Below are 27,457 nucleotides of genomic sequence, written 5' to 3'. Positions count from 1 at the left end.
TGATCTTCATAAACCCAGGAGACCTCTAGGTGTATGATTTCTTCAAACACTGTCTCTTAAGTACCTCTCAACTGTTCCCCTTGGAGTCTTCCAGGAATTATCTGCATATATTTCAACCTCTCTCTGCTTGGATGGGTCCTGGAGAGCTCAAACCTCCTTCCTGTTCACAAATGCATGTAGGCTCCCTACCAAAGCTAACAAGTCATCAGTTCTTGATTAAAAGGATCATCACCTATCGTCTTCCTCTTTTTTTCCCCAGTGGATTGGCTTTTACCTTCCAGTTGAAATCTATCTCAGAAGATACTGTATTTTACTGGTCCTTTTAGGTCACTTCCAGTCATCCTCAGTAATACATTCAACCACTATTGTGCAAACGTGCGCATGCGCGCACACACTCACACGCACACACACATACACACACACTTCAATTGCCCTTTTCCTACCTTTTACAACTGCTTTGCTCACAGATATGTTCATTCAAGGCCATCCTTCTCTCCTAAATTACTGTAATTGCCTCCTAGCTAGTCTTCCTATAAGTCCCTTCCATTCTTTAAGGAACAAAACATACCCATGAGACGTCTCAACACGAGTATGTTAGTGACAGACTCCCAAGTCCTCTTGGGTGTATAAAGGTACAACAGAGTCTTTGGAGCCATTTAGACTTGGGTTTAAACCAGATCCATCCCTCCATGTCCTGTGTGACCTTCATCACCTTTGGGCATCAGGATCATCATCCATTAAAAGGAATAACAATCTCTACCTCCTAGAGTTTTTATGAAAATGAAATAGCCTGATGCCTGTAAAGCACTTAGTGCAGTGTCTGACAGAGTTGAGTTTTAACAAAGGTTGCTCCTCTCTTCTTCCCTTTGTTAACTGTTGTAAGGGCATCTGAGGGTTAGGAAAGTACTGTGCCATTTTTCTTCACATGACCTTTCCTTTTGAAGCACTGTTAGTACTAGCATTTTATCACTTGGTACTCCCTTATTGAAAACATGTGGGTATTCTGAAAATAGAATTTGAATCCTGCTTAAATTTATTTTCAGTTATAGTCCTATGGAATGTTGAGGAACAAAAGGGGCGGGATCAGTGATAAAAAAAATAACTATGAAAGAAGAGAAGTGGTTGTAAGTAAATTACTATTAGCCTGCTGCTTTTCCTCTTCCAGTTACTTTGATTCTATTGTAGGGTTACACTGTAAGACATGGGTGACATTTTTCCTATCGACTTTACTCGTATAGGCTGAACAGAGCACATGGCACCTTTTTTCTCTGTCCTTCCAGAAGTAACTTCTCACCTTTATAAATCCAATGAGACATTCTATTTATTTACTATAATGGAATTTTGCCAACTAGTATACAAGTAGCATTTCTCATCCACACGATCATAAAAGAGAGCCTTTCTGTCGTAAGTAAGCCAGTGAGTGGATTCTGCTGAGCCCCAAAGAAAAATGAAAGATGCAACATGAACATTTCTTTTTTTCCCTACAACTTCTTTCATTTTAATCCCTCCCATCCATGCCCCCAAGCTTAGGCAATTTTTGAGAGAGGTGTTTGCTGGGTTAACATTTAGTTTAATGGTAATGATGTTGGAAAACCAGAAGAAATGTTCCTTCCCTTTTTAGCACCCTTGAGGCTTAAACATGTTATTGTTGTTAAAAAGTATGGGAGAGTCAACTTTTATTTAGGGGATGATGTTATTGGGGGTCATAAACAAACTTTTAAAGTTCAAGGACAATGACTACTTGGTGGCAAGACAGAGGTTTCCCTCTCCACTTCCCACTCACAATGCTGTAACATTCAGGCGTCTTCTCTGTTACAGGCAGCAGTCCTTCCATGAATGGGAACCAAAAGCTGAATGCCTTACGCAGAGCTGCTTCTTGCAGAAAATGTATTATAACTGCTTCAACACATCTCTCTGCAACTGCCACTCATGAAAATATGACAGTGGCTTTCTTAGATAAACCGCATCTTTAACACAGAATTTGGTTTTAAGGGATATTACTTCTGGCTCAGAAATGGAATTGCCCTGCCCAGGGAGCACAAAAGTCTTTTCTGAGTGAATTGTGATATTCTTCCTTTGCTGTCTGGTGATGTGGGTCAGCCGCAGGTGGTCTTTCTGACCTATATGTCAACCTTAAGTTCCCTTCTAGTCAGGGAGAAGAGAGGGCTTTGGGGGGCAGTGGGACTGAACAATACAGAAATGGCCTCAACCAAATTCATAACTAGTTTCTAAGGTTAATTAATTTCTTCTCTAACTTTCCTTATTGGCAGGGTACGTAATATGCTGCTTTTCTTCCATCTCATGCCACGTCTCTGTCATGACTGATCACAAGTCCTACGAGATACATTCACTTTAAATCCACCCATTCTCCTGTTCTCTCTTCCAGGTAGCTATAGATTTCACTGCCTCAAATGGGGATCCCAGGAACAGCTGTTCCCTGCATTACATCCACCCATACCAACCCAACGAGTACCTGAAAGCCTTGGTGGCTGTGGGGGAGATTTGCCAAGACTATGACAGGTACGAGACTTTCAGTAGGCTCAGGCCTTATCATCTCTATGTGGGTTCCAGTCATGCCTGGCTAATCCTTGGCAGGAGAATGGAAATTAAGTCTAGCAATTCATCACGCAGAGGCTCGCGCAGGAACAGAATGAAACCTTGCCCCAAACGTTTTACCCTCTCCTCACATAGAGAAACTGAGTTTGTGCCATGTTCACTTTAGTCACACACACACACAAATCCTTTTTCAGCTTTCTTCTCTTAATTGAATTAAGACCACTAGATAGCAGTTTGGGTTCCAAAAGTTTTAGTATGTGCCTTGCTGCTCAAAGTTCGGTCCGTAAACTAGCAGCATAGCAGCACCTGGGAACTTGGAATCGCAAGCCCCATTTCAGACTTACTGAATCAGAGTCTGCAATTTAATAAGATTTCCAGACGATTTGTGTATGCTTTAAAGTTTGAAGAAGCACTGGCTTATTGGACATTATTGTAACCAATCGTCATATTAACCCTTATGTAGTAGCTATTACTTAACAGAAAAGGAAAACTATGCAGGGAGTTTACGTGATCTGTGTAGTCACACAGCCAGAGGCAGGACTTGAATCCAGATCTATCTCATTCCATAGCTTAAGCTCATGATTATTGTATTTCACTGACCTCAAAAGCTATTGGTAACTTTAGCAAAGGGTATGTGTCTGCCCATGTGTGTGCCCATGCAAGTGTGTGTGTGTGTGCGTGTGTGTGTGTGTGTGTGTGTCTGTAGAAAACACGACGTTGAGATCAGATCAGTATTATATTTTTTTTTACTTGATGGGAAATATTGACCTTTCCCACTAAGAGAATTCCCTATAAGAAGGGATTTACATAAATTACAGTAAACTGAATTTATTCTGTGTTTCCAGTATTTTCAGATTGAGGTGCAGTTGTTCATGTATTTGTTCAAGAAGGCTTTTTGAGGTAGAACCACTGTAAATATAAATATGGGTAAATCCCAGTTGACTCCCTGGTGTGATTATGAAACAGGTGTGATTACCTAGTTGGTAATGAGCAGCAACTAATTGACTGACCTTTTCAACCAGGAAAATAAAGGCAGAGACTCTGTCCTCCAGTTTCAGAGAAAGTTTGGGGGATACATGATTTCCATTGTTTCAAGTCTCATAATTGGTGATAAGCCTATTTTAAAAAAAAGAAAAAACAACCTTACCCCAGGCACCATAGAGAATGACACAACCTAGAGACCAGAATGTGCAGAGAAACCAACAGGACAGGTCATGGGAAAGGTCCCATTAGGGTCCTTCCTACTGGTGAGTCTCCGGATTCAGCGTGGATTTGCCAGTAACTCAGATGGGTGTGAGGGTAGTTGGGGAATGAATGGACTGGTCCAGTGAAATCAATGAGCTTTAAACATTGCTGACACTTCTCCTTCTCTACATTTAGAACAGAGGGCAATAGCATTTTACACCACCTTGGCTAAGTGATACTTTTTACACATAACCTTGAGATATTGACTGTAAAAATAACTTGAATTTCAGCTCTGATTTCCTGAGGCCCAACTACAGGAAGGACTCCTAAAGAGGTTTATCTCATAATGAGATTTCTACCAAAAAGAGGAAAGACTGACAAATTGCATTTCACTGTCAGAAACTTCTCCAAATATCCCCAAAACACCAAAACAAAACAGTAATTCTCCTCTCTCTCTCTCTCTCTCTCTCTCTCTCTCTCTCTCTCTCTCTCTCTCTCTCTCTCTCAGACACACACACACACACACACACACACACGATTCATCTAGTGTAATAATGAGTATTTAAAAGACAAGAAGGAAGGGAGGAAATAACTTCAGAAAATTAATAACTTTTAAATTCTTGAAATGCTTATAAAAGAAATACAGTGGGTAAAAGCACTTAATACATGTGTCATGCGGTAGATGCTTAATAATAAAGTTGACTCTGATTCTGCAGGGGGGAAGGCTGTACCCTAATGAATTCCAGAGAGAAGATTGGTGAGTTGTCAGGAATTAAGATCCTGACACCCAGCGCCCTCTCCAAGGTGCTGCAGCAGATTCCTGGATGGTCTGGAACAAGCTGCTAAACCTCTTGGTTTCCTGATTACCTCACATCTCAGATGTGGAGGCTAGAATCAGAGTGACCTGTACATCTTTTAGAGCTGTTCTCCCTTTACAATGTGAGCCAGGCAAAGTCTGGGGAGCATTTTGTATTCCCTCAAAAATATAGATTCAGTGCAAAAACAAGATGCGACACCTTAGTGGTTACGTGAAAAATCATTGTAAATGCTTCTTTTAAAAACATTAATAGGATAATACTGAAGTTATCAGTCCCCACTGGCTAAGTAAATCAGTTTTTTCTAGCTCAGCAGATCACATATTTATAATATCAATGCATATATATGTACATATATGGCAGCTCAGCATTAAAATAGACAACTACCTGAGGAAGAAAAGGGGGATTGAAAAGCCTGGGCGCTCTTTTAAAAGACTCCCTGGAAGAATGTAATGCAAGCTACTTGTTTGAAAATTGACAAGGTGCCGCAGTTTCTCTTTCGTGTGGGTGGATAAACAATAGACAGGCAGAGTCAGGAAATTTCTAGTCGGGGCTTTGGAATTAATTTATTCTCGCATCAAAGTCAGTGAGGTTGATGCTCAAAAAGAAACAGTTGAATAAAAACTGACAGAAGGTGTTGTTCCGCCTCCTGCAGCGCCTCCTGCAGTGATGGGGAGGTTTTGAATCCCCATGAGCCCTAGAAATTCCTCCCAGGCTCTGACAGCCAAGGGATTTCTTTCTACCTTGTACAGCCATTGCTAACAGGTCATTATGAGGTGATCCCTGAAGTAGAACAGCTTGAGAGACATGGGAAGCTCTTCTCAGGGTGGCCCTGAAGGGAAGCTCCCCTAAGCTATCTGAAGCCCAGATGGCAGTTCTGCCAGCCTGTTCTGTCTCTGCACCACCACTCATTCTCTCCCCTTTGACTTCCTGAGCTTGTGCATGCATGTGCACGTGCTTGCACACACACACACACACACACACACACACACACACACACACACCCTTGCACCCATACATGCACCCATGCGCGCACACACTCATATATCCCCAGCTGGTTGTAGAACTGCCCAGCTCCTGTAAACATCCTGGTCATCTCAGGCTGCTCAAGGCCAAGGTTATATCCATGCCTTGGGCCTATAAAGATATGCCTCTGACAACCTGCAATGTCCTCTAATAAAAAGGCTCGTCTATCTGCAATCAAGAGACTATACAGTTACTGAATACATTGCTTGGAAGTACAGACTGTCATTTTATAGATGTGACCACCCCAGAATGAGACGAGGATGTCAGAAATTGAGGCAGGCGGCTTCCTCCATGGTGTGCACAATACAGTACTAAGAGGCAAGGTTAGAGCTGAAGCCCAATCTGACAGGTATTTTCAAGTGCAGAGGATTGGGGTAGAAATCAGAAGGCAGGTTCATACCACAGTGCTACCTTTTCCACTCTAACAAAACCAGTCAATGGTTCGAAACCTTGGCTGCACACTGGAACTATTTAGGAAGCTTAAAATATGCTGATGCCTGACCCCCACTCCGGGGACTCTGCTTTAATTAGGCTGGTCTACATCCTGGGGAATCAGGAGTTTTAATTCTAATGAATATCCAGGGTTGAGACCCAGAGTTCAATCAGGAGAGATGGATCAGATGGAATGGCTAAGGACCTATGTAGTACCTAGGAGGTGCTGTGAAGACAGAGAAATTAATAAAGCACAGTTTTCCCTCAGGTGGTTCACAGTCTCAAGGGAGAGAAAAGCATGTAAATAAATCACAGCCCAGCATGGCCAGGGCCGCTTTGCTCTGTGTAAGAATGGGGACCACATGAGGAGGACAGGATTAACTCTTTCCTTTGTGGGAAGAGAGCTTGTCAGGGAGGACCTCCTGGTTGGTAAATTCTGTTAATTCTGTCCTTCATTGTTTTTAAAACATGTATGGACTTATCCTTGTTTTTCCGAGTCATTAGACAAAACCAGCCTGCTAGGAAGGGCAGAGTCAACAGGGGTGATAGAAAGAACATGGGGTCCTGGTGACGGGTGGACCTGAGTTTAAACCCCAGCTCTGCTACCTCTATTCTCTTCAGGTTTACATTCCCTGGGCCTTGGTTTCCTTGATTGCAAATTGAAGATTTATCTAACTTTCCTTGCAGAGCAGTGTAAGGATTAGATATAAAGTGACTACTAGCTAGCACTGGTTCTGCCTGTTGTGAATGCTCGATAAATAATAGAGGTTATTATCTTTAAATTGAGGTTATTATCTTTTTAAAAAGTAAACTGTACACAACAGGGGAAAGAACTACTGTGTCAGATACAAAGGTCATTTTGGACAATGATCTTTAAAAAAAATTTTGGCTCATATACCCCTAAAAAGAATTTTATAAAAATGCATAACTGTCACGCATTTTTACATTAAAATCTAATGTTGTCCATCATGAGTTTAAATAGTGACAAAGAATGAAAATTCCAGTGTATTGTAAATGTGAACATCTAAAAATGAAACTCTTACACAACTTTTGTGAATGCATCCTGGAGAATCTAAATGCCATAGCTATTTGATACCCCTTATCATCCATTTAACAAAATGCATGAACCAGCTTTTTAGTTTGAGTTGAGAATTTTCATTGTTTTTTCTTTTTCATGAACTCTTATTTCCATTTCCTTCCCCTACAGGATTTCATCATAATGTATCTTTAAATTTTGGGTTTGAAATTCTTTTATTGATCACTGTATCATACATTTCTATAATAAAAATATGAGTATAAACTTTAAATTTTCTAATTTCTAAAATTTCCTGGGATGAAAAGATTCAAAGTATTTTAAAAACATCTTCTAGTTGAGTTCTAATTACAATCGTTATTAGTGGAAAATTGATCAAAAGAGCATAAACATGTTAGAAATTTCAGTACCTACTTATTGCCTATGAAAAATAAAAACTCTTAATGAAATAGATAGTGGGGTTTTTTCTTATTAAATAAGTTTACATATCTGTGGATGAATGCTACCTATTTCTAGAATGGGGGAGTCTAGCATCAATTCTAACCCAGTTTTTTGTTTTTATCAATGTAAATACTAAGTAAACTTGTTATAAATAAGTATATCGTAATGGAAAGAGTTTGACTAGGAGTATTATTCATTTCTTTCAGTTCTAAGTCATTTATAAAAAACCATCTAATGGTCTATTATCAAAATGTATTTTTAATGATCTACCAGCTGACATTAGAACTTCTTACAATTTTTTTAAAGCAAAAATTGGCAACTACCTGACTTGCAAAAGGATTTGTTTCATAGTGAGTCATTCAGGTTTAGAATTGTCCCTTTATTTTCTGCTGGTGAGTTTTTACACCCTGGAACAACGCATCACTGTGGTTAATATTCAGAATGTAAAAAGGAGAAGAATAATTGTGAAAGGGAAGATGTGAGTGGCGAATAGGTCTCTCCATCACAGGTATTCCCAGAAAGTCAATTTCAGCAAAGAATACATAAAGAAGTAGAGAAACTGAATACTGTTTTCCTTAAAAAAAAAAAGAAAAAAGCCATGCTCTCATATCCACGGAAGGGCTTTGTATTTCCACATTTTCATGTACCCCAGTTTTCAGACTACTGTTTTAGAGAACAATCTTTATTAAACGTCTTGATGTTCAGAAACACCATTTTGCTCTGAGTTCATCTCCATTTCCTTGTGAATGCAGTAATGCGTCTTTACTTTTATTATTCTCTTGCTTTACCTCAAAGCCTTCCGTAAGGGAGGGTAAAAATAGTGGTTGTAAATGAATCTTCCCTCAGGAGCTCATTTGACCACGGTCGTTCCCTAAGAAGGTGAGGACAGTATGCTCATTAACACTGAATACCACTGGGTCTTTTGCTGTATTTTATATGATTTTATTCCAATAGTAAGAGATATTGCCTTTCCCAATGTGGTGATACCCCCCTGAATTTTCCAGACTGGCAGGTTCCACCAATTATTTCCCGATAGTTGCTAAATGGCCCCTTTACTCAGTGTGCTGAGTGGATCCAATCTCAAGTTTTTTGATGTGTTGTCTTACGGATACTTGCTTGTGTGCTCAACTTGCCTTTTCTTGCCTCTTACATAATGAGACTCCTCTCTGCTTAGTTTTATTTTTAATTAGGAAGAGTGATGCTTAAATTCACTGTGCTTAGGCTTGAAATCTTTTCTTTAGTGTGTTTATTAGCTAGAGTCTTTGTGGTGGCTAACTTCAGAGAACTGTTGCCACCCTGATGCACTAATTATTTCTCTTGTCGATGAGGCATTTTTCCTGCCTACTCTTCACACTCAGTTCCATAACAGTGTGTCATGCTCAGCAAACTTCAAATTCCCATGGCTGGCTTAGAAGGTATCAAGGAATGTCATTAAGACTGGAACACTGGTTTGGTGATTAGAAATGGATGGAATATTAGATCTCACCCCTCCTATAGTCATCAAAGAAGAAAATAAAGTAAAGGGTGTGGCACCTCCTAGGTTTCTCTGTTTTGACTTCTGAACTGTCTCTGATTTGGAAACCAGGACCCAGCCTCCATCCAGGAAAGCTTTCTTCCAGACTTAACTAGACAGTACCTCTGAAATCCCCCTCGCAGATTCCTTCCCACATTGCTCGCCCTGTGGTTAAGGAGGCATTGCTGAGGCAAAGTATGTCAGTATTTCCAAGGACCAGAAATATTTTTTCTCAAGGCTGTGGCTAATCCTTTATGAACTGTTGTGATTTTCTATTTATCAGCGTGAATACATTTTCTAATACATGTTAGATGGCAATCTACCACAAAGCCCATCTCTACACAACAGTGAAGAAAAGGGGGAGCTGATGATTTTTCTGGAGAATTTAGATTTTGATTTCAAAGAATTCTGGCTTCCTTGTGTCTCCCAACCCTTACTGCAAATTTGGTCAAAAGGGCTATGTTTTGGTGAAGTATTATCAAAGCCATTATTGGCTATGAATGACCTCTAAATCAGTTAGATGGTGATGGGTGAGAATCTGGCTTTGCTGCTTTGACTTCTCAGTCAGCCTGGAGGGATTCCCTTTTGCTTACGGAGACATCAGGGACAGTGAGCTCTAATCTGAATTTTCTTTTCTCCTTGACTAATTCTGCAAAGAACTGAGAAATGTAGGAATTATTCCAAGAACAAACCTCAGTTGTGTTTTTAATGGAACAAAAAGTAAAAGGTAGATGGCGTGACAAGGCTATGTCATCTGACCAGAGCAACATTCCAGAGCCCCACTGCGACAATTCCAACAGCACACAATGTGCTTGTTGTCTCATCTTGTTTGTTGTCTCGTCAGGGAACCCTGTTGCTAGAAGTGCCAGAAGGAAATCACATTTAATGCTGTATGCAATCATTGAATTATAACGGTATAATAGAAAAGACATGGGCTTTGGAATCATACAATCCTCCCTAGGAAATACCTTGGGCTTTGTGAGACTTTCTTAGCCTTTCTGAGACTCGGTTTATTTATCTGTAAAATGGAAATAATAAGTAGGTGAAACTTCAGGGGTTGCTTGAGAATTAAATAAGTATGTACGTCACCTAGCATAGTGCCTGGCATATTGTATGTGCCAATAAATGTTAATTGTTCTCCTCCTCTTCCTCTCACCTATGTGGTAAAGTTAGAATTAAGATACAACATATGTGAATGAATAAAGAGAGAAACTTCAACATACATAAGAGAAACCAAGCCAAAGGACATGTATTTGACTCTTCCATGTTTTCACAAGAATTTTTCCTTCTTTATATACGCGTAGCCACATCATAATGATTCAATTCATGGATTATCTACTAATTAAATATTTATCGAGCACACACTCTATGGTAAGTATCATCCTGAATGTAGTGGCAAAAGGCAATCTGGGGCAGGAAATCATTGAAGGTATAAAGATATTAAAACAGCGTCCCTTTGAATTCAGGAGACAAGAAAAAACATGTAAATAATTTATCGCTGTTTACATGAGATAAAGTAGTGGATACAATGAGTCCTGTAGATAGAACCAAGCTCTGTCAATTAGCCAGCCTTCCAAGCCTTCCATTGCTTTTTAATATCCCCTTGGATTTCAGGCTTGTCTGGATTTGAACCCTGGCTCTAACGAGCAGCATGATCTTGGACATGCTTTACCTCCCAAAGCATTTTCCTACTTGTTAAATGGGAATAATAATCTCTCCCCACAAGGATTATAAAAGATAATATATATGAAAGATCCTAACACAATCAACCATAAGAGTTACCTTAATTCATGGTCATTTTTCAAAAGACACAATATTAGGGCGGGGGAGGTGAAGCAGTCGTGAGGCCATTTTATTCCTTGGTATCAAATCTAGCAAAAAGTTAAGGGAAGGCGTTGCAGACTAATGACTGTAATGAACTCTGGGGATTATTCCTTGATTTTAATTAGCCAGGCTATTGCTATCCCCTATTACCACAGATAATTAAGAAGCATGAGTCAGCACACCTAGTGAGGTAATGCAGGTTCATGTTTTTCTTCCTCATTAGATGATAAATGAAGCGACGTTTTTTGTGTTGTTTTTTTTTTAATTTCAGTGACAAAATGTTCCCAGCCTTTGGCTTTGGTGCCAGGATACCCCCAGAGTACACGGTGAGTGAGTAGATATGCTTTGCTGTTGCCAAAGAATAACTTGGGTTTCCTTCACAGGAGTCTCACTCTTTGGGGCCCTTAATATAACTATGTAAATAGGGCCCAAAGACTCAGAAATGGTCTTCAGAACCAGCGAGATGTGGTCCTCAGAGCTTGTCTTTTGCTGAAACCCAGTCTCCTGGTATTCTGGATGGGTCTTCTGAAATATCTAAATGAAGAGCTTCATTATTTAGTGCTCCATATTTAGCGGTCTTCTGGTCTCAGCCTGGCCCAGCAGGACTGAAGACACTTTGTTCCAGGCCTTCCTTTTCTCATCCATGACATCTGCCTGGTCCCCTCTGGCATAACTTATCCTTCTTGCTGTTTTCTGAAGCCCTCGTGCTCCCTGGATCCCCTGGCTCTGCCCTGCCTGTCAGCTAACTTATTCTTTCTGCTTCCCTCATCGCCTCACTCTGTTCCCCCCAAAACCACTCAAATGCCCCTTTTCCATGCCTGATTTCCCCTCTGTCCTAGACAGGCACTGATGGTCTCAGTAGCTCAGGTATCCCCAGCAAGTTAATGAGGTCACCACAATTTATTTATTTAGGATAAATTCTCAGAGTTTACCTTGAAAATGAGCCACAGGCACCTCTGTCTTAGTTTGCACTCTCCTGGAAATAGACCTTGAGACAAGGATTTGGATGCAAGTCGTTATTTGAGAGGGAGAGGAAACCTCAATAGAGAGTGGGGAAGTGGGAGGAAATCAACATAGGGTATCCTAACAAGTCAGTTACCGCTGTGGACAGTGGCGCTTAATCCTGTTGGGGACCCTGGGAGATAACATGGACACACACAGACCCCCAGGGATATGAGAGTTGGGGGTATTGCTACTCCATCTCCTGTCAGCCACTGAGGAAGAGCTGCTCCCAAGGGACATTAATTCCCCAACACTTTTAGACTGTCACTTGGGAAGGCAAAGCAGGCTCTGGAGGCCGAAGGAAAACTCAAGGTAAATAAAGCAGGTGAGACAGTAGGAAGTCAGCTGACTTGCTAGGCACCAACTGGCATCTGCTCTGACCTCCCGCTAAGAAAAGAGGGGACTTTTCACACAGTGACCTATTTTCTAGCCCCCAGCAAAATCAGGGATTGGAAAGAATCTTTGAGGTGGAAGTCTGTAAAATCCCAAATGATGCACTAATGTCCAGATGCCAGGACACCCCTCATGTTTTATCAGATTTTAGAAAGAAAGAAGTAAACATGTGATTTGACCTTGTGAGAGGTCCTGCCAGGTAGAGGTGGAAAATTGCAAGATATGTTACTTTATGACTTTTCTAAAAGTAGAGTCGAGTCAATCTTACCTGTACATATGTGAAAATCCTGCTGTCCTGTAATTCTACGTACTATGTTAGAATGAGGCTTAAATGTCAACAGCTTAGCTGGAGCTGTCATAACCATCACCATGTTGAGCAGACATGGTGATCAGTCATCATTTTTGTATCACTGGACCCAAATAGAGCTCAGCCAAATCTAAGCCTTCAGTCTGTGGCCACTTCTTTATGGAAGCTATTTGGGGTTACATTTTTCTGCACTCTTTTCTCAGATTTTTTTTTAAAATAGTCATTATTCTCCCCTCCTGCCAGCATTTATCTGATTCTAGAAAAATTTCCTGTCACCTCAACTCCACAGGAAACTTAGAATTCACCCTCCATCTCAGATTGATTGTGTGACGGCTTAAAATGGTTCCTGCTGCTTAACACATAATGAATGTAATGGGCATTTGTTTGCAAACTCTTAAACCCTAGTGCCTGCTTACTGGATTTAAAATTGTAATTCTCTGTTCTTCCTTTTTTAAATTTTAATTTGTCTCTAGGTCTCTCATGACTTCGCAATCAACTTTAATGAAGACAACCCAGAATGTGCAGGTAAATCACAATGTAAAAGAAAATCGGTGTCTCACAGCCCTTCTGTTTGCACCTTTCCCATCTTAGTTTCTCTTCTCGGATGCAGTGTATCAGTATATTATGCAGTATATCAGTATATTATGATTGTCCACAGCAGAGAAGCAGGCTGTCTGGATCCAAAAAGACCATGCTACTCCAAAGGCCACACAGAGCCATAATGACAGAGCAGAAAAATAAGAGCTGGAAAAGACAGAATGCAAAAGCGGTCTTGAGCTTACAGCAAGAATGTTGATCCCAATTCTGGATTCCTCTGGCCAAAAACCATGGGGGGAAGTTCGCCTGATGGGCACTGATGATATTTCTCTTTCTGCTTTCCAAGTTTTCACCAACTATTTATTTTTTACAACTTCCTCTCTGTGAAGGTATAAGTGGGGGTGTAAGGGGAGGAGATGGAAATCATTTGACACTTGCAGGATGTTGGCCAAGGATATGGCCTCAGTGACTTCAAACAAGAAGTTTCATGGTTTTGTGCGAGAAAAAGCCTTTTCAAAGGCTTTGGTCTGTGTGCCATGATTTCCAGCTAGAAGTTCCCCCAATACAATTCCACAAAATAATGGTGATGATAACTATGATGATAAATTTTATCCTAGAATTATTTTTCCTGCTTTCTAAATAGCAAACAGAGCCAAATATGTCTGTTGCTATGAAGATTGTAAGATCTTTTTACAATGGGGTAGGCAGACATGTCCATCTGTCTCTCCTTTTTGTCAAGGAGGAAGGAGCTGAACCAGGGTTAATTGAGAACCAGTAGGGTGTGTAGAGCATTCAGCAGTTTCTTTCACCAATTTGTCACTTAATGTCCAAGAATATGACATCAATATCATTGGGTCTGTGCATAATAACCTCTGAGACCCAATCTCCATTCTGCCGTTATTCCCTCTCATGATCCCTTACCGTTTAGCCTTTATTACGGTTTAGACTTCACTCATCCCTAACCACCCCCATTCTTAAACTATAAGAATTTTTTTTTCACCAAAGCAGAATGAAATACATACCCAGTGTTCACCTGTTTCAAACTCTAAGAATTCATCGGCCTGATACTTTTGAAAGAGAAATCCAACTTGCTTATCTTAGGCAAAAACTCAAGAGCCAAAAAAGAAAAAAGAGCTTCTGTTCAGTATCACTTAACTTCAGAACCACGCTGCATAATGATATGACATCTGTCTTTAGAATGGCAGGCTTTGGGACAGGGCAAAGAGGGTGCAGCCTTTTCAGTGACGTTGGAAGCATGTGTATAAGGATAGAACCGACAGAACTTGCTTATCCAAAGTACCCAAGAGCTGGTCTGCAATGCATGTTGAGGACGGAGAATCATCTCAGGGGGCGCTTGTGGGGATCCCTCTGGCCAGAAATAGGAGCAGTGTGCTGTTTCAGGATAGAAAGGGAGAGGCGGATGACCAAAGCAGTAGAAAGCAATAGGTAAGCAGTAGAAGGCATAGACACTAAGAGAAGCCATTTGAATAAAAATCATGAGTTGTGGGGCTCTTATTGTGAGATCATGATTATAACATAAAATGTGCAGTCACGGCTCATACAATTCTAGGAGAAGCTACATAGTCAGGGCTGCTCTTACAGCAGAGTCCCACCCTTTACTACTTCCTTGGCTTACGTGGCCTCAGGATGGAAGCCCCCCCTTTCATGAGAGATAGACCATGGTGCTGAACGTCACTCATCTGCCCGACAATCCTCAGCAGAGGATATGTCAGCCATTTTGCTCGTCCATCACACCCAGTGAGCAGCCTGGATGTGCCCATCCTGCCTCAAGATCTTTAAAGGAGTAAGTTACGATTCCTGCCCACAGGACTTTACCATGCCCTTAACTTCTATAGGTGGCCCGGGGTGGTGTATACTATAGTAGAGGCAACAAAGCAGTGTGAAAACTAAAGGAGCGTTAAAGCTGACTTGCTTGGCTAGTGGCTGAGAGTACAGCCCTTAGAGCCAGACAGTATTTTTTTTTTCTTATCTTACAAACATAAATGTAATGTTGATGAGGACTCTTTGGGGGAATTTAATGCTTTATCTATGTGTACGATGTTTGATTACAAATATATTGGAGGGGTCCATTGATCTTTGCCAATGTCCCCTTAGGAATTCAAGGTGTGGTGGAAGCCTATCAGAGCTGCCTTCCTAAGCTCCAACTCTACGGTCCCACCAACATTGCCCCCATCATTCAGAAGGTTGCCAAGTCAGCATCCGAGGAGACTAACACCAAGGAGGCATCGGTAAGGAGGGGGCAGGTCACCTGCTAATGGGAAGATTCCCTTTCTCACCTGGATACTGGCCACAGTACCCATCCCACTCTGATGATAAATTCCAGCATGTCTACTTGTGTGAGTTGGGACAAGTGACCTGACCTTCCCCTATCCTCAGTATGCTCATCTGAAAAATAAGGTTAATCATACCCAGCACTGAGGGGGTTATTGGGAGGCTTAAAGATGACACATCTCAGGTGCTTGCAACAGAGGAGGCACTCAACAATGGAAGTTACTATATTCACTGCAGTATATCTCATGGCCATATTATGCTCCTGAGAAGAAAAAAAACACTGTCCAAAAATAAACTTGTTTTTCAGTGTACCCATACTGCAGATGGAGGTGATGCAAAACAGAAGTAAAACAATGAATGATACTACCCTCTAGTGGTCAGGTGCAGCAACACAAAACATCATAGCAAAGATTTGTTTTACGTTCTCTTCGTGGTTTTCTTAAAAATGCAAACCAAGGCTACAAGGCCAAATGGAATTTGTTGCTTTCCCTAATATTTTAGAGTTAAATATATTATCATAATAACTTCTATGTATCATTTGTAATTATATCAATATATTTCTTTTTAAGCTTTATGACTTTTTTTCAGATTTAGTAGACTATTATTGTTTGAATTTTTTTCTGACTTTATCCTGGGTTCCTATGTATTTCATTAGCATAAAGAAAATAATACACTACTCCCTCATCTTCTTACATCACCTCATCTTGTGCACGGGCACTTGTGCTGTACCTATGTTCTCAGCCTTCCTCCTGTTAGAATAGATGGAGAATCATGCTCATAGATAATGCCAGCCTCTTCTCTTATGCACTAGAGCACATCCCCTCTCAGTTATCCAAAGACATTGACCCAGCAGCTATATTCCCTCTCTCTCCTTATCTATCTTTTCCCTTTCTATTGAAGACTCATTCCCTTTAGCAAATAAAGCATCCTATAATATCTTCTGTTTAAGTTAAAAATCTGTCTCTTGACACCCCTGTAGCCTTTAGCTACCGTCCCTTATTTTACTTTCCTTTAGAACAGGGGTGTCCAAACTTTTTTCAACGTTTTTCACCAAGGGCCATAGGCGGTAAAATGCACTAACAGCCGGGCCACTCCCTCGAGGTGAAGTACGTATTGCCTCACCTGGTTAATTTAAGTAAACTAAATATATTTTTGGAATTTGCTGTGGGCCAATTAAAAATGGATCGTGGGCCGCAGTTGGCCCGCAGGCCGCAGTTTGGACACCCCTGCTTTAGAGCAAAATTCAGTGAAAGAGTTGTGTATACTCACTGTCTCCATCTCTCTTCCCGTTGGTTTCTCCAACCATGTCAGTCAGACTTTCCTCCCCAACGTTCCTCTGAAAACTATCCTTGGCAAAGTCGACAGTATCGCCATCTTGCCAAACCCACAGAGGACTTGGACCAAATTTGAATCCTCCCAGATGCAAGATTTGGGGGTAAGGGTTGGACAGAATCAATATTTCATTGTATTTTTTAACTTTTTTATCATCAGAACTTTAAATTCAAATTCTTCAAATGATACTACCTTGCTCAGAAAACCAACATATACAATATTTTTTAAGAACACAGAGTGTTCTTGCTAAATCTGGGCTAAGAGATGTCCAAATTTGTCTGTTCTCCATTACTCCCTTTATCCCTAAGAGCACCAAAGGCATACCCCAGGCTCCCTGGTACCCAGATTGAAAACAGAAATCATCTCAGCCCCTCTGAGGTACCAGGACCTACAAGATTAAAATGAGAACAGGGCTGCCATAGGTCTGGATTCAGGCCCGATATAAGCTACGTAGCATGAGTTTTGAGGTATCATTCACTCCCCCAAGGACAGGTGGTCTGCTCTGTAAGGGCAGGTCAGGAAACAGTACAGGAAGCATCTAATCCAATATCCCCCAAGAAATGGTCCCTATAGGCCAGGAGCAATGATTCTTTTCCCCAGAAGTTTCTCCTATTCTTTGAACAATGTGGTCCAGGACCCCTTGTCATTATTGATTGCAAAGCGTCCTAAACTTGAACATATTAGGCAAGTTGTACCCGGGAGTCTCTGGCTGTAGGATTGGCTCCTCAATTTTGTAGACCTCTTCTAGACAGGGGGGAAAAAAAAAGTCCCCTCCTTATCTAAATAGGACCTCACATACATTCAAAGACTATAATTCATCCGTGAGCATTTTCCTCGCCTGGCTTTGGAAGCAACTGTTACTGCTCGCTTAATTGGAAATTTCCATCAGCGTTTCACTCCAACAGTCTGCAGCCTGTTACCTCTGGCTACATTAAACCTGGATCACATTGTAAAATTCTGAGAATCTCTTCAAATCTGGGGTACTTAACCTTTTTTGTTCACAGCTGGGGAAGTCCATGGACATCTTCTCAAAAGTGGTTTTTTACTGGGTCTTATATAAATTTTTGCCCCAAAAGACGCATTAGAGCTGATGGTACAGCTAGGTCATATTTTCGGGGAAACATGGTACTAAGTCTTCAAAATCCAGTGTCTATTTTATACTTACATCATCTTAATTCGGATGCTAAATTGTCATCACAAATACTTGATCTTTATCTAGACTGTATAAATTGATAGTTGAGAAGATAGATTGACATAGGTGAGTTGTTCAAACATACTTAAAAAGCTTCGAATAACTGAATGGGATATCCATTTTTAAAGTTAAATTCATTAAAATGAAATAAAATGAAGAATTCGGTTCCTGCACTGCTCTAGCCACATTTCAAGGGCTTAGCAGTCCCGTGGAGCTGGTGGCTATTGTAGTGGGCAGGGCAGCTTTAAGCTCTTAAAAATCTCCAAATTGAAAAGGACCATGCAAACGATCTAGTCCCACCCCTCTTTTGAGAGATGAAGCTGAGACTCAGAGGAGTTCAGGGATCTTCCCAGGATCTCAGAGAATGAGGCTTTGAAGCCAGTCCTCCCAATTCCTCTCTGCGGCTGTCTACCACACCCGCTTCGTCACTGTCACTAAGGTGATTCTTAGAGTTAGCCTGCAATCACTGCGCCTGCCTTTAAGCCCCATTCATCATTACCTTACGTCTTTAGGGCTGTCTGCACAGGCACTCAAAAAAACGTGTGTCGCCACTATAGCTGTGGTCAGTGTTTACTGAAGCCGCCCTGGTGCATAACCTATTGTCTTTGTCTCCCCCACTTCTCTGTCCCCATCGTCACCTGGCATCCGGTTGATCGCAGCAATACTTCATCCTGTTGATCCTGACCGACGGCGTCATCACAGACATGGCCGACACCCGGGAGGCCATCGTCCACGCCTCCCACCTCCCCATGTCTGTCATCATCGTGGGAGTGGGCAATGCTGACTTCAGTGACATGCAGATGCTGGATGGGGATGACGGGATTCTGAGGTCGCCTAAAGGAGAGCCTGTCCTTCGAGACATTGTCCAGTTCGTGCCCTTCAGGAACTTCAAACACGTACGCATATCGCGGGGGCTGCTCATGGGCGAGCAGAACCAAAACCAGCTCACTCTCTACATGTTTCCACCAGTTTGTAGTGAGGCAGCACCAGCTTTCCCTGCCTAGACGAGGCCATCTTACACACAGAATATGCAGAGCTTGACTTTTTGGAGATAAAAATGTAGCTTGAATTATAAATGAGAGGTCATGCCAACTATGGTAGCCAACATTCCGCTGGCACTTGTACCCATCTCTAGTGCCCTCAGGGCTGCCATGTACAGGTGGGCAAGTGGTTCCACGCCCGAGGGTGCCTGGCCAATGTGGCCAGAAGAAGTTGAAATTCAGCCTGGGTTCTGCATATCAAGCTATGTGCCCTGGCAGAGGCCCATGTTTGCCTTGGCAAACTATATTTTCAAACTGATAGAAACTTAAATCCTCTATAAATACATAGTAAGCAGCATCAGAGATTGATTTAACTCGTTAAGGAGGGAGTCAGTAAGATGACAAAGCCAGTTCAAAGGAGGATATAAAATAGTAGATTATGGTTCGTGGGGAAAATGCTGGAGGAAGTTTGCTAAGGCTGATTCAAAACTGGTTAATGACCAAAAGGGTTAAAAAAATAGGTAGACTTTGGATTACCTTCTCCACTGGACAGAAATCTTCTCAGTTTTCTATAAGTTAACACCTAGCTTAATAGCCTTGGGCTCTAATCAATAATAAACAGTAAGTCAAGCAGTGTTATATTCCCTGATGACCCAAAGCAGGCGCGTTAGACAATGCTCCAGTGTGACATCAGGAAGTACTCAGGAACAATTTTTTTTTGGATGATTATTAACTCCACAGAAGAAGAGGCACCTTTAAATTTTTGACAGCACCCTGCGCCTATGGGACTGCAGTTGCCCAGAGGGACACCTTCTCTGATTTATACTAAGGCTCCCTCGGGGCTGATGGTGGCCCTGAACAACCCTTCGGAGCCTCCCCCAGATGTGTCTGGAGGTCCCTGTGGGTAACACGGGTTGTCACAGACAGTCCTCTGTGATCTTTTGTTCCATGCCCCTTGCAAAGAGCAGAGCAACCCCAGCCCCTGCTCCCACTGGCGCCTGCCCTCTGCACCCCTCGTGGTGCCAACAATACCACTCCCAGTGCCTGGTTACTGAACTTGGGCTGCCCCCACAGGAGGGAATCTCCAGAATCCTCGGTGCCCTGAAGCGACTCTGCAGTGCCCCTGGAAATCCTCTCCTTTCCTCACTGCAGTGACGCTCTGTCACCTAGACCTATTAATGCAGTGAAGTCTCTGTCCCCACGTCTCAAGGGTCCCTGCTGGAAACATCTTTTGCTTCTACTGAAGCCCCTCAGTCCTCAGGCCTGAGGTTGGTTATTTAGGGTCCTGGAGAGGAGGGGACAATCAGTATGCCATCCACTCTGAGCTTTCCCTCCTGATGCTTTTTTGGAAAAACCTTTCTCCTCAAGCCAAAAACCCTCATTCAAATGAATCCCTGACTCTGTCCTAGCCAGTTTATCAGTTATGTCCAGGCACATCAGAAACGCAATTTGGGTCCTGGCTGGGACCCCAGCTATACTGGGTAAGGTAAGTAGAGGGGGTAGAAGGAAGGATGGGTCATTGTTTACATAGGTAAGTCCCAGCCGGCATGAGAGCCTTTGGCCTGTGCTTCTCATAAATTACCATTTGTTCTGCTGCCTACTTGGGACAGGCTTTCAAGCCAGCATTCAAGTAAATCGCAAGCCCAGTGACCTCCACTGAACCCGAGATCTCATGACCCGCCAGGACCTTGTAGGGAGATTCCTGTTCCGGGCCTCCTTGAATGATGAGGTCTTGCTCATAACTACCACCACACAATTACAATTCTCCTCTTAAGGATGGCTGCAGTGTAATTGGAATCATTAAAAGAGCACCAATCAATTCTTGACTACCGAGTTGAGTGCAAAGGGAGTTCCAAGTAAGAACAGCGACACCCAGCCCCCCTATGAGGGGGGCAGTGAGCATGGATGAGTGGTGACTTGCCACCATAGCCCATCCTCCACTTGCCCAAGGAGGAGGTTTCCAAATGAAACCAAGTCCTTGGAGTGGCTGCACGTGGACAGCAAGTAGTGTCCCTACATGGAAGGATGTGCTAGGGCAGGCTGAACACACTGCAGTTGTGTTCGTCAATGAAGCTACCTACTTGCCTGATGTCCAATGTGGGAAGAGGGGTGTTCTTCCAGATTTTCATGTCTTGCCCATTTTGTCAGCCAGACAGAAGTTGCCACCGCAATCACTGACCACCACTCATAACTTTGCCTGAGTGAAGAGAGGTCAAAGAGCACAGTCCCTAGGAGATCCATGAACTTCCCCCAAACCACGCTTTCCCTATCCCCTACACCCACACACACACACACACACACGCGCGTGCGCGCGCGCACACACACTGCACATACACGCATACATACACACTCTAACACACACTCACATACACACACATCTGTGTGCTAAAATAATGCCACTGAGCCATGCAAGCTTCCAGCCTCTCCCCCAGACCTCCTCTTCCTCAAACAGTCATGGGGTGCCTACTGTGTTCAAGACATGTGCTAGCAGTGGGACCACAGCGAGATGATAAAGCCATGGGTCCAGGCTTCAAGGAATTTACTGGACAATTGCACAGTTGGGACATAGGTGTCAGCAGAAACATCCTATACCGAGCAATCTGTGGGTGGTTGGAAAGGGCTGAGAGGTCGCGACAGGACTTCAGAGCAGAGAGAAGCAGCCATGAGGAAAGACTTAAGCTTGAGCTGTAAGGACAGAGCCTTGGTAAGGGGGGCATCAGCGACAGGGAAGTGCCCTTGTCAGGGCCAGGAAGTGGCCCCCACTCACCATCTCTCTGCTACACGGTCTCCAGCTGCTCTCTGGACGACTAAAGCAGAACACCAGGAGCATATCATCCACCTGATCTTCATGGACTTCAAATTAGATTTTGCCAACCATTTCATTATCCAGACTAATCTACACTGAATTCAATAAGCCATAAATAACATGGAAGGTGAGGAGCGGATACATTGCATATAAGCCCATAACCCGTGAGGCGTCTCTCTTTTCTGGTCTGCATGATAGCAGAGCTTTGAAACGGACAGGGCACAGGCTCTGAGCTGTGTGACTCTGGGCAAGTTAATTAACCTCTCTGTGCCACAGACTTTCATCTGTACAATAAGACAAATGATGACACACACATTGGAAGATTAAAGATGATGTCTATACAACGGTTAACACAGTGCCTGATCCCTGTAGGTGGTTAATAAATACATCCGTTCTTACCAGCTGATTTCACAATTTTGGCCTTTTCCTAACCAACTAATGCCCTCCAAGCCCTCTTTGCTCACCAGAAACACCAGCACAGGTACGCAAAGGGGTGGGAGAATTACTTAGAAATTGTGCTGTCTGGTGTAATAGCAAATAGCCACATGCAGCTATTTAAATTTAAATTTATTAAAATTAGATTTAAAAAAATTCAGATTTTCGGTTGCACTAGCCACATTTCAAGTGTTCGTTAACTACATGTATCTAGTGGCTACCCTATTGGACAGCACGGATATAGAATATTTCCATCATTACAGCATGTTCTACTTGGCAGCACTCCTTAGGAAAGTTTTTGTCTCCAAATAACAGCAAATCCATCCATTCATTACATGAGTGGTTCTTAACCAAAGGTGACTTTGCTTCCCAGGAGACATTTGGCAATGTCTGGAGACATTTTTGATGGTGAGAGTTGTGGAGTGCCTAACTTGAAGCTAGTGGATAGAGGCCTGGGATTTTGGTAAACAACCTACACATGTTGTTTGCACAGGACAGTCCCCCACACAAAAATTTAACCCAAAATAGCAAGAATGCCAAATTGATAAACCCTGGATTACATAGGTACAAATATATTTTTCTCACGTAGCTAAAAGTTAGGGTCTGGAGGCTGCTGACATTTGTTTTTTTCAGTGATTCAATCGTGTCAGGGTCATCACTTGGTGATTCCCTTTGCTAATCCCTCAAAATGATGAAATGGTTGCCACAGCTCCAGGAATCATAGTCTAGTCCAAGGAAAAGAGGAAGAGGAAAGGAAAACAGAGCCAGCCATGTCTGTCGCCTTTCACCAGAAAAGAAAAACTTTCTAAGAAGCATCCTCCAGGAAACTTCCACTTATGTCTCAAAGGATCAAATTGGGTCACATGAACATCCCTAGATGCAAGAGTGGCTGGGAAATCAAGTATCTGGCTGTCTAATCTTTATATGAGAGATGGCCAGATGAAAGGGGTGGGAATGATGTTTGTATCTACCCCATTGTACACATGGATCATGATCTATGTGTACACAACCCTGAGCAGTGATTTATAATATAAAAGAGCATTTGTGGAAGCCCAATGTCCAATATGCTATCACATCTTCAAAATATGAAGGATCGCTTTAGAATAATTCCTCACAGTGTTTTCAGAGCGTTAAGCTGTGTTTCTTATTTTAGCCTCCTAAAAACTCTGTGAGATGCAGTGAATTCTTATTCTTTCCTATTTTGTCTTTGAGAACACCAGGACTTAGCAAAGTTGAATGGCTGAGTGACAAGCCACATAGAAAGGAAAGTGCTAGAAACTAAGTCATCTGGCATTTAGTCCACCCTCTTTCCTTCGGGGTCTCTCCTAAGGAATCTCAAACACTTGTTAACAGCTCAGTCTATTTCAAGGTTTCAAACTCTTCAGTATTTATAATAAGGCTCATAATGAGGGTTGGGCAATTTTGCTTTCCCAGGTGTTGAGCTATTAGTACTGAATATCAGAGCTAGAAGTCAGCTGTTCATGACTTTGGAGTCCCTGCAGGATGTCAGCCTCTACCTACCTCTGCCTCAGATCATACTGTGGGGCCATAATGCTGATAGAATAAATGCTACATTAATTAGCATGGTGGTATTCTAGACCCTCCATCACCTGGCCTCAAGTTCATTTTCCAACTGAATGTCCCACCAATCCTGCATCCCCAGCATGTGCACACACACACACACACACACACACACAGACTGCAGCCCCATCAGATGACTCACTGTCCCTAGAATGATCAAATGCCAATCCCCTCCTTCTCTACATTTTAAAACGGACCCAACTTAAATGTCACCTCCTCTTGGAAGCCTGCTCTGATTTCCTCCCAGATGATTTAGTGTCTTTATTTTCTGTGGTCTGGTCACAGAGTGTTTGTGACTCTGGAGCAGTGCTTCTCAAATTTCATATGCAGAGGACTCACACGGGCCTTGAGTTAAAATGCAAATTCCCATTCAATAGCTCTGGGATATGTCTAATATTCCGCTTTTCTAATAAGCTCCCATGTGATATGATGCTGCTGGTCTGTAGCATGTATCATGTTCTACCTCATAGCAAGATTTATTTTGGATACACCAGATTCCTCTCACAGGATTATCACTTCCCTAATAGCAAGAATCAAAGACCCGATAGACCCATCGTGCCTTGAACAAAAGTAAGTGTCTGGAATTGAATGTAAATCAGAAACAGAACTGCCAGACAGTTCATTCTGCCATCCAACTTTCACCTATATTCAGATGTGAATAGTTCTGTATTTTGAGACAGGCATGAAAAAAATCTAATTAGAAAATTAATGGCTCATTTTCCAACGATCTGACAACTCTTGCGTGGAGCAGAACCTCAAGAAATAATGAATGAATGAATGAGATTAACGGCTCAGAATGGGACTCAAGTGTTTTAGGCTGATTCTTGATTGGATTCCGTTGGCCAGGTGCCAAAGTCACGATGCTTTCTTCTTCCCTGCAGGCATCTCCAGCTGCCCTGGCAAAGAGCGTGTTGGCTGAAGTCCCAAACCAAGTCGTGGACTATTACAATGGCAAAGGGATTAAGCCGAAATGCTCCTCAGAAATGTATGAGTCTTCCAGGACACTAGCACCGTGAATTCCACACACTTTTACAGAGTTCTGAAATACTATTCCTGCTAATATTTAATACTTCTACTACTCCAGTACTTAAAAAACAAAACAAAACAAACAAACAAAAAATACACATTTAAAAATAGCACGTTTTGGTGATTTTTAACTAACTGACAATTTTTTTGCATGTGTAGCCCTAAGGCCTGGATCTGTTAAGCCCTTGTATTGTTAAAGACTTTTTACAAAGAAACACAAATAATTATAACATACTCTTTGCAGCATGTCGCCTTGAAATAAAATGGTATCTGTATCCATTTTTTATACAGGTTTGTTGAAATTTTGCTAAATTTCTTATTATCTTTACACTGTAACGCATTTTGAAACATTTATTGAATGTTGATAGCCAAAACATATTTGGTTTTATCTGCTGCAGGATGAGAGACTTTTCAAAATGGCAGATGCATGGACTGTATTTTGCATGTTTAAAATAAAAAAATTAAGAAAAACCACCCACACTGTTTTTGCAGTTGTTATCTATAATTCATCCCTGCTGAGAATGGTCTCGCTACTGAAGAAGAGGTTTATCCACCTAGAGGTAGTCTTCTTGACTTGGGTCTGGGGTACTTAGCCCAGCACCTCTCATACTTTACTGTGTACACAAATCACCTGAGGATCTTATTAAAATTCAGACTGTGATGCAATAGGTCTGCACGGGCCCAAGATTCTGCAGCTCTGACAAGGTCCCAGGTGATGTCAAAGCATTCCTCAGACCACACTAAGAGCACTGAGGTTCTAGACATTAGGGTGTAATCATAAAGACCGTCCAAAACAGGGCAGCACGTAGTCCGCTTGAGAATGGCACCTCCTCCCAGCCAGTAGCACAAAGGTCCTGCCTGTCTCCGAGGTGGGGATAGAAAGTAATGAGACTGATTCCAGAAGCTACACATCCCAAATCAGTCTCAGTGCTTTATAGTCACATCTCTCCCTTAAACAGACAAGGGACTGCTCTTCCTGGCTGGCCCCTCACTTCTTACAGGAGGCATCTCACACCTTGCATGAATGGTTCCATGTGGATGTCAATCCCTAGGAAGGACCTCCAAAAGTCTTCAGAACCACAACAGTGGAGACGTCCATGGCCAATGGCCGTGCAGTGTGGCTCTCCAGAAATGTGGCCCACCACGTTGTTTTTTAAGCTTAATGTGGGGCTTCTTCCGCCTCTTTTTATCACTCCTGAGAGCAAACTCTATCAGAAGAAATGCCTGGAATCATTGTGTTAGGTGGAAGTGTTTTGTTTCAATATAAACTAGCCAGTCTTGAATGAGAAGAATGAATGTTTCATGTGTATAATCTTCTCACAGAGAAATTGACAGGTATTTGCAGGCATAAGAGACATGAGGGGGAACTTACTTTTTGGTCAAAGGGATGGGGAAATAGATCACAGGGCAAAATAGTTCTGTTTTTTCTTGAGAGGGAGAAGTATTAACCACCAAATCAAACGCCTTGCATAATTTCCAGTGTTATAATTATAGATCCTAACTTTGCAAATACATGTCAGCCAAATGCACAACATTTTGGGAATGATGGTAAAAATGTATGACTGAAAAAAACCATAAATATTTAAACTGTATTGTTTTATGAATAAATTGGGTACTTAACAGAAGTTTTTCTGAGAGTTATAGTCTTGTTTCTCTTCTCAAGGCATTTTCTTAGCAGTGGTTTATTTCCTGTAGGTGACGTGGCCGCAGATTAGGACTGGCTCTTTCACAGTCCCATGGAAACCTGGATCATTGTTTTGAACAAACAATGAATGAAAATATTTAGGATCTGTCCTACAGAAATATATGGTGGCTGTTTCTAGCCCCAAACCAGGACATGAGTTTCCTTGTCTGTGTGTCTGGAACATAGTAAACACTCAATAGATGTTAATAAATAAAGAGATGACTAATCAAATAAATGAGTGAATGAATGAATGAAGAGACTTGTTAATGTGCTTCATGATTGACCTGAAATCCATCATAGGTTTAAAGGTGGATTGAGTGGCTGTGGCTACCAATCAAAACAATGTACCATGTCATCTTCAACTCTCTCTCGAGACCTATTACATTCATGTCAGGACTCCCGGGATCTGTGAGATGGAGTGACGGAAACAGAGTTCAGTTTGCCTGGCAGAACCTTATGACAGTTTACTTCCCTTTTCATAGCCAGACTGAAGCCCACCTCAAAAGAATAATCAAAATAGTAGCTAACCATTTTTTCAGGGCTTACTATCTGCCAGCCACTGTTCTAAGTGCTTGTTACATATTATCTCATTTAACTCTCCCAACAGCCCTGTAAGGTCAATAGCATTATCAGTCTCATTTTGCAGACACAGAGAGTTTGGGTCGCTAATCCAAGGTCACACAGCTATCAAAAGGCATAGCTAGGATTTGAACACAGATACTCTGGCTCCTGAGCCCAAACTCATTGTATCATCCCCATTTCAGCTACCCTCCTAGCACTATACCCAGCCACTTGCCATATAAAGCAGCAGATTATTAAGAAAGCTGAGAGAATGAACCTTAAAACCTGACCCTTTCAGATTCTGGGAAAGAATCTGCTTCCCAGCTCATTCATGCTGTTGATTGAAGCTGTAGAATGAGAAGTCATCTGGTGATGTCAGCTTTTCATTGTGGGCTCTTGGCATCTCATGATGTACAACATCCCCCTGGGAGCACGGGAAGTGTCTCAGAATGCAACCAGGTCTTCCCTTCTTGCCACCGAACAGACCACATAGAAGGAACATAA

At 42.1% G+C, this 27,457-nt stretch overlaps 1 protein-coding gene across 6 annotated transcripts in view; it reads left to right on the top strand.

Moving 5' to 3' along the window:
- CPNE4 (copine 4) overlaps nt 1–26,341 on the top strand; it is a 401,661-nt gene extending 375,320 nt beyond the window's left edge. For 4 of the 6 annotated variants that reach the window (XM_033133298.1, XM_033133296.1, XM_033133297.1 and 1 more), the window contains exons 11-16: nt 2,387–2,520; nt 11,097–11,151; nt 13,001–13,052; nt 15,180–15,313; nt 18,540–18,776; nt 24,564–24,722. In XM_033133298.1, the coding sequence (XP_032989189.1) occupies nt 2,387–2,520; nt 11,097–11,151; nt 13,001–13,052; nt 15,180–15,313; nt 18,540–18,776; nt 24,564–24,698 (747 nt within the window). In that variant the 3' untranslated portion in view covers nt 24,699–24,722. Of the gene's footprint in view, nt 1–2,386; nt 2,521–11,096; nt 11,152–13,000; nt 13,053–15,179; nt 15,314–18,539; nt 18,777–24,563 lie in introns of all 6 variants that reach the window. The other 2 variants (XM_033133293.1, XM_033133295.1) reach the window with 1 other exon arrangement.
- The last annotated feature ends 1,116 nt before the right edge of the window (nt 26,342–27,457 follow it).

The sequence above is a fragment of the Rhinolophus ferrumequinum genome, chromosome 17 (assembly GCF_004115265.2).
Source record: "Rhinolophus ferrumequinum isolate MPI-CBG mRhiFer1 chromosome 17, mRhiFer1_v1.p, whole genome shotgun sequence".
Classification (NCBI taxonomy): Eukaryota; Metazoa; Chordata; class Mammalia; order Chiroptera; family Rhinolophidae; genus Rhinolophus; species Rhinolophus ferrumequinum.
The sequence above is the reverse complement of the archived record's forward strand: the minus strand, read 5'-3'. Positions and strand labels throughout refer to the sequence as shown.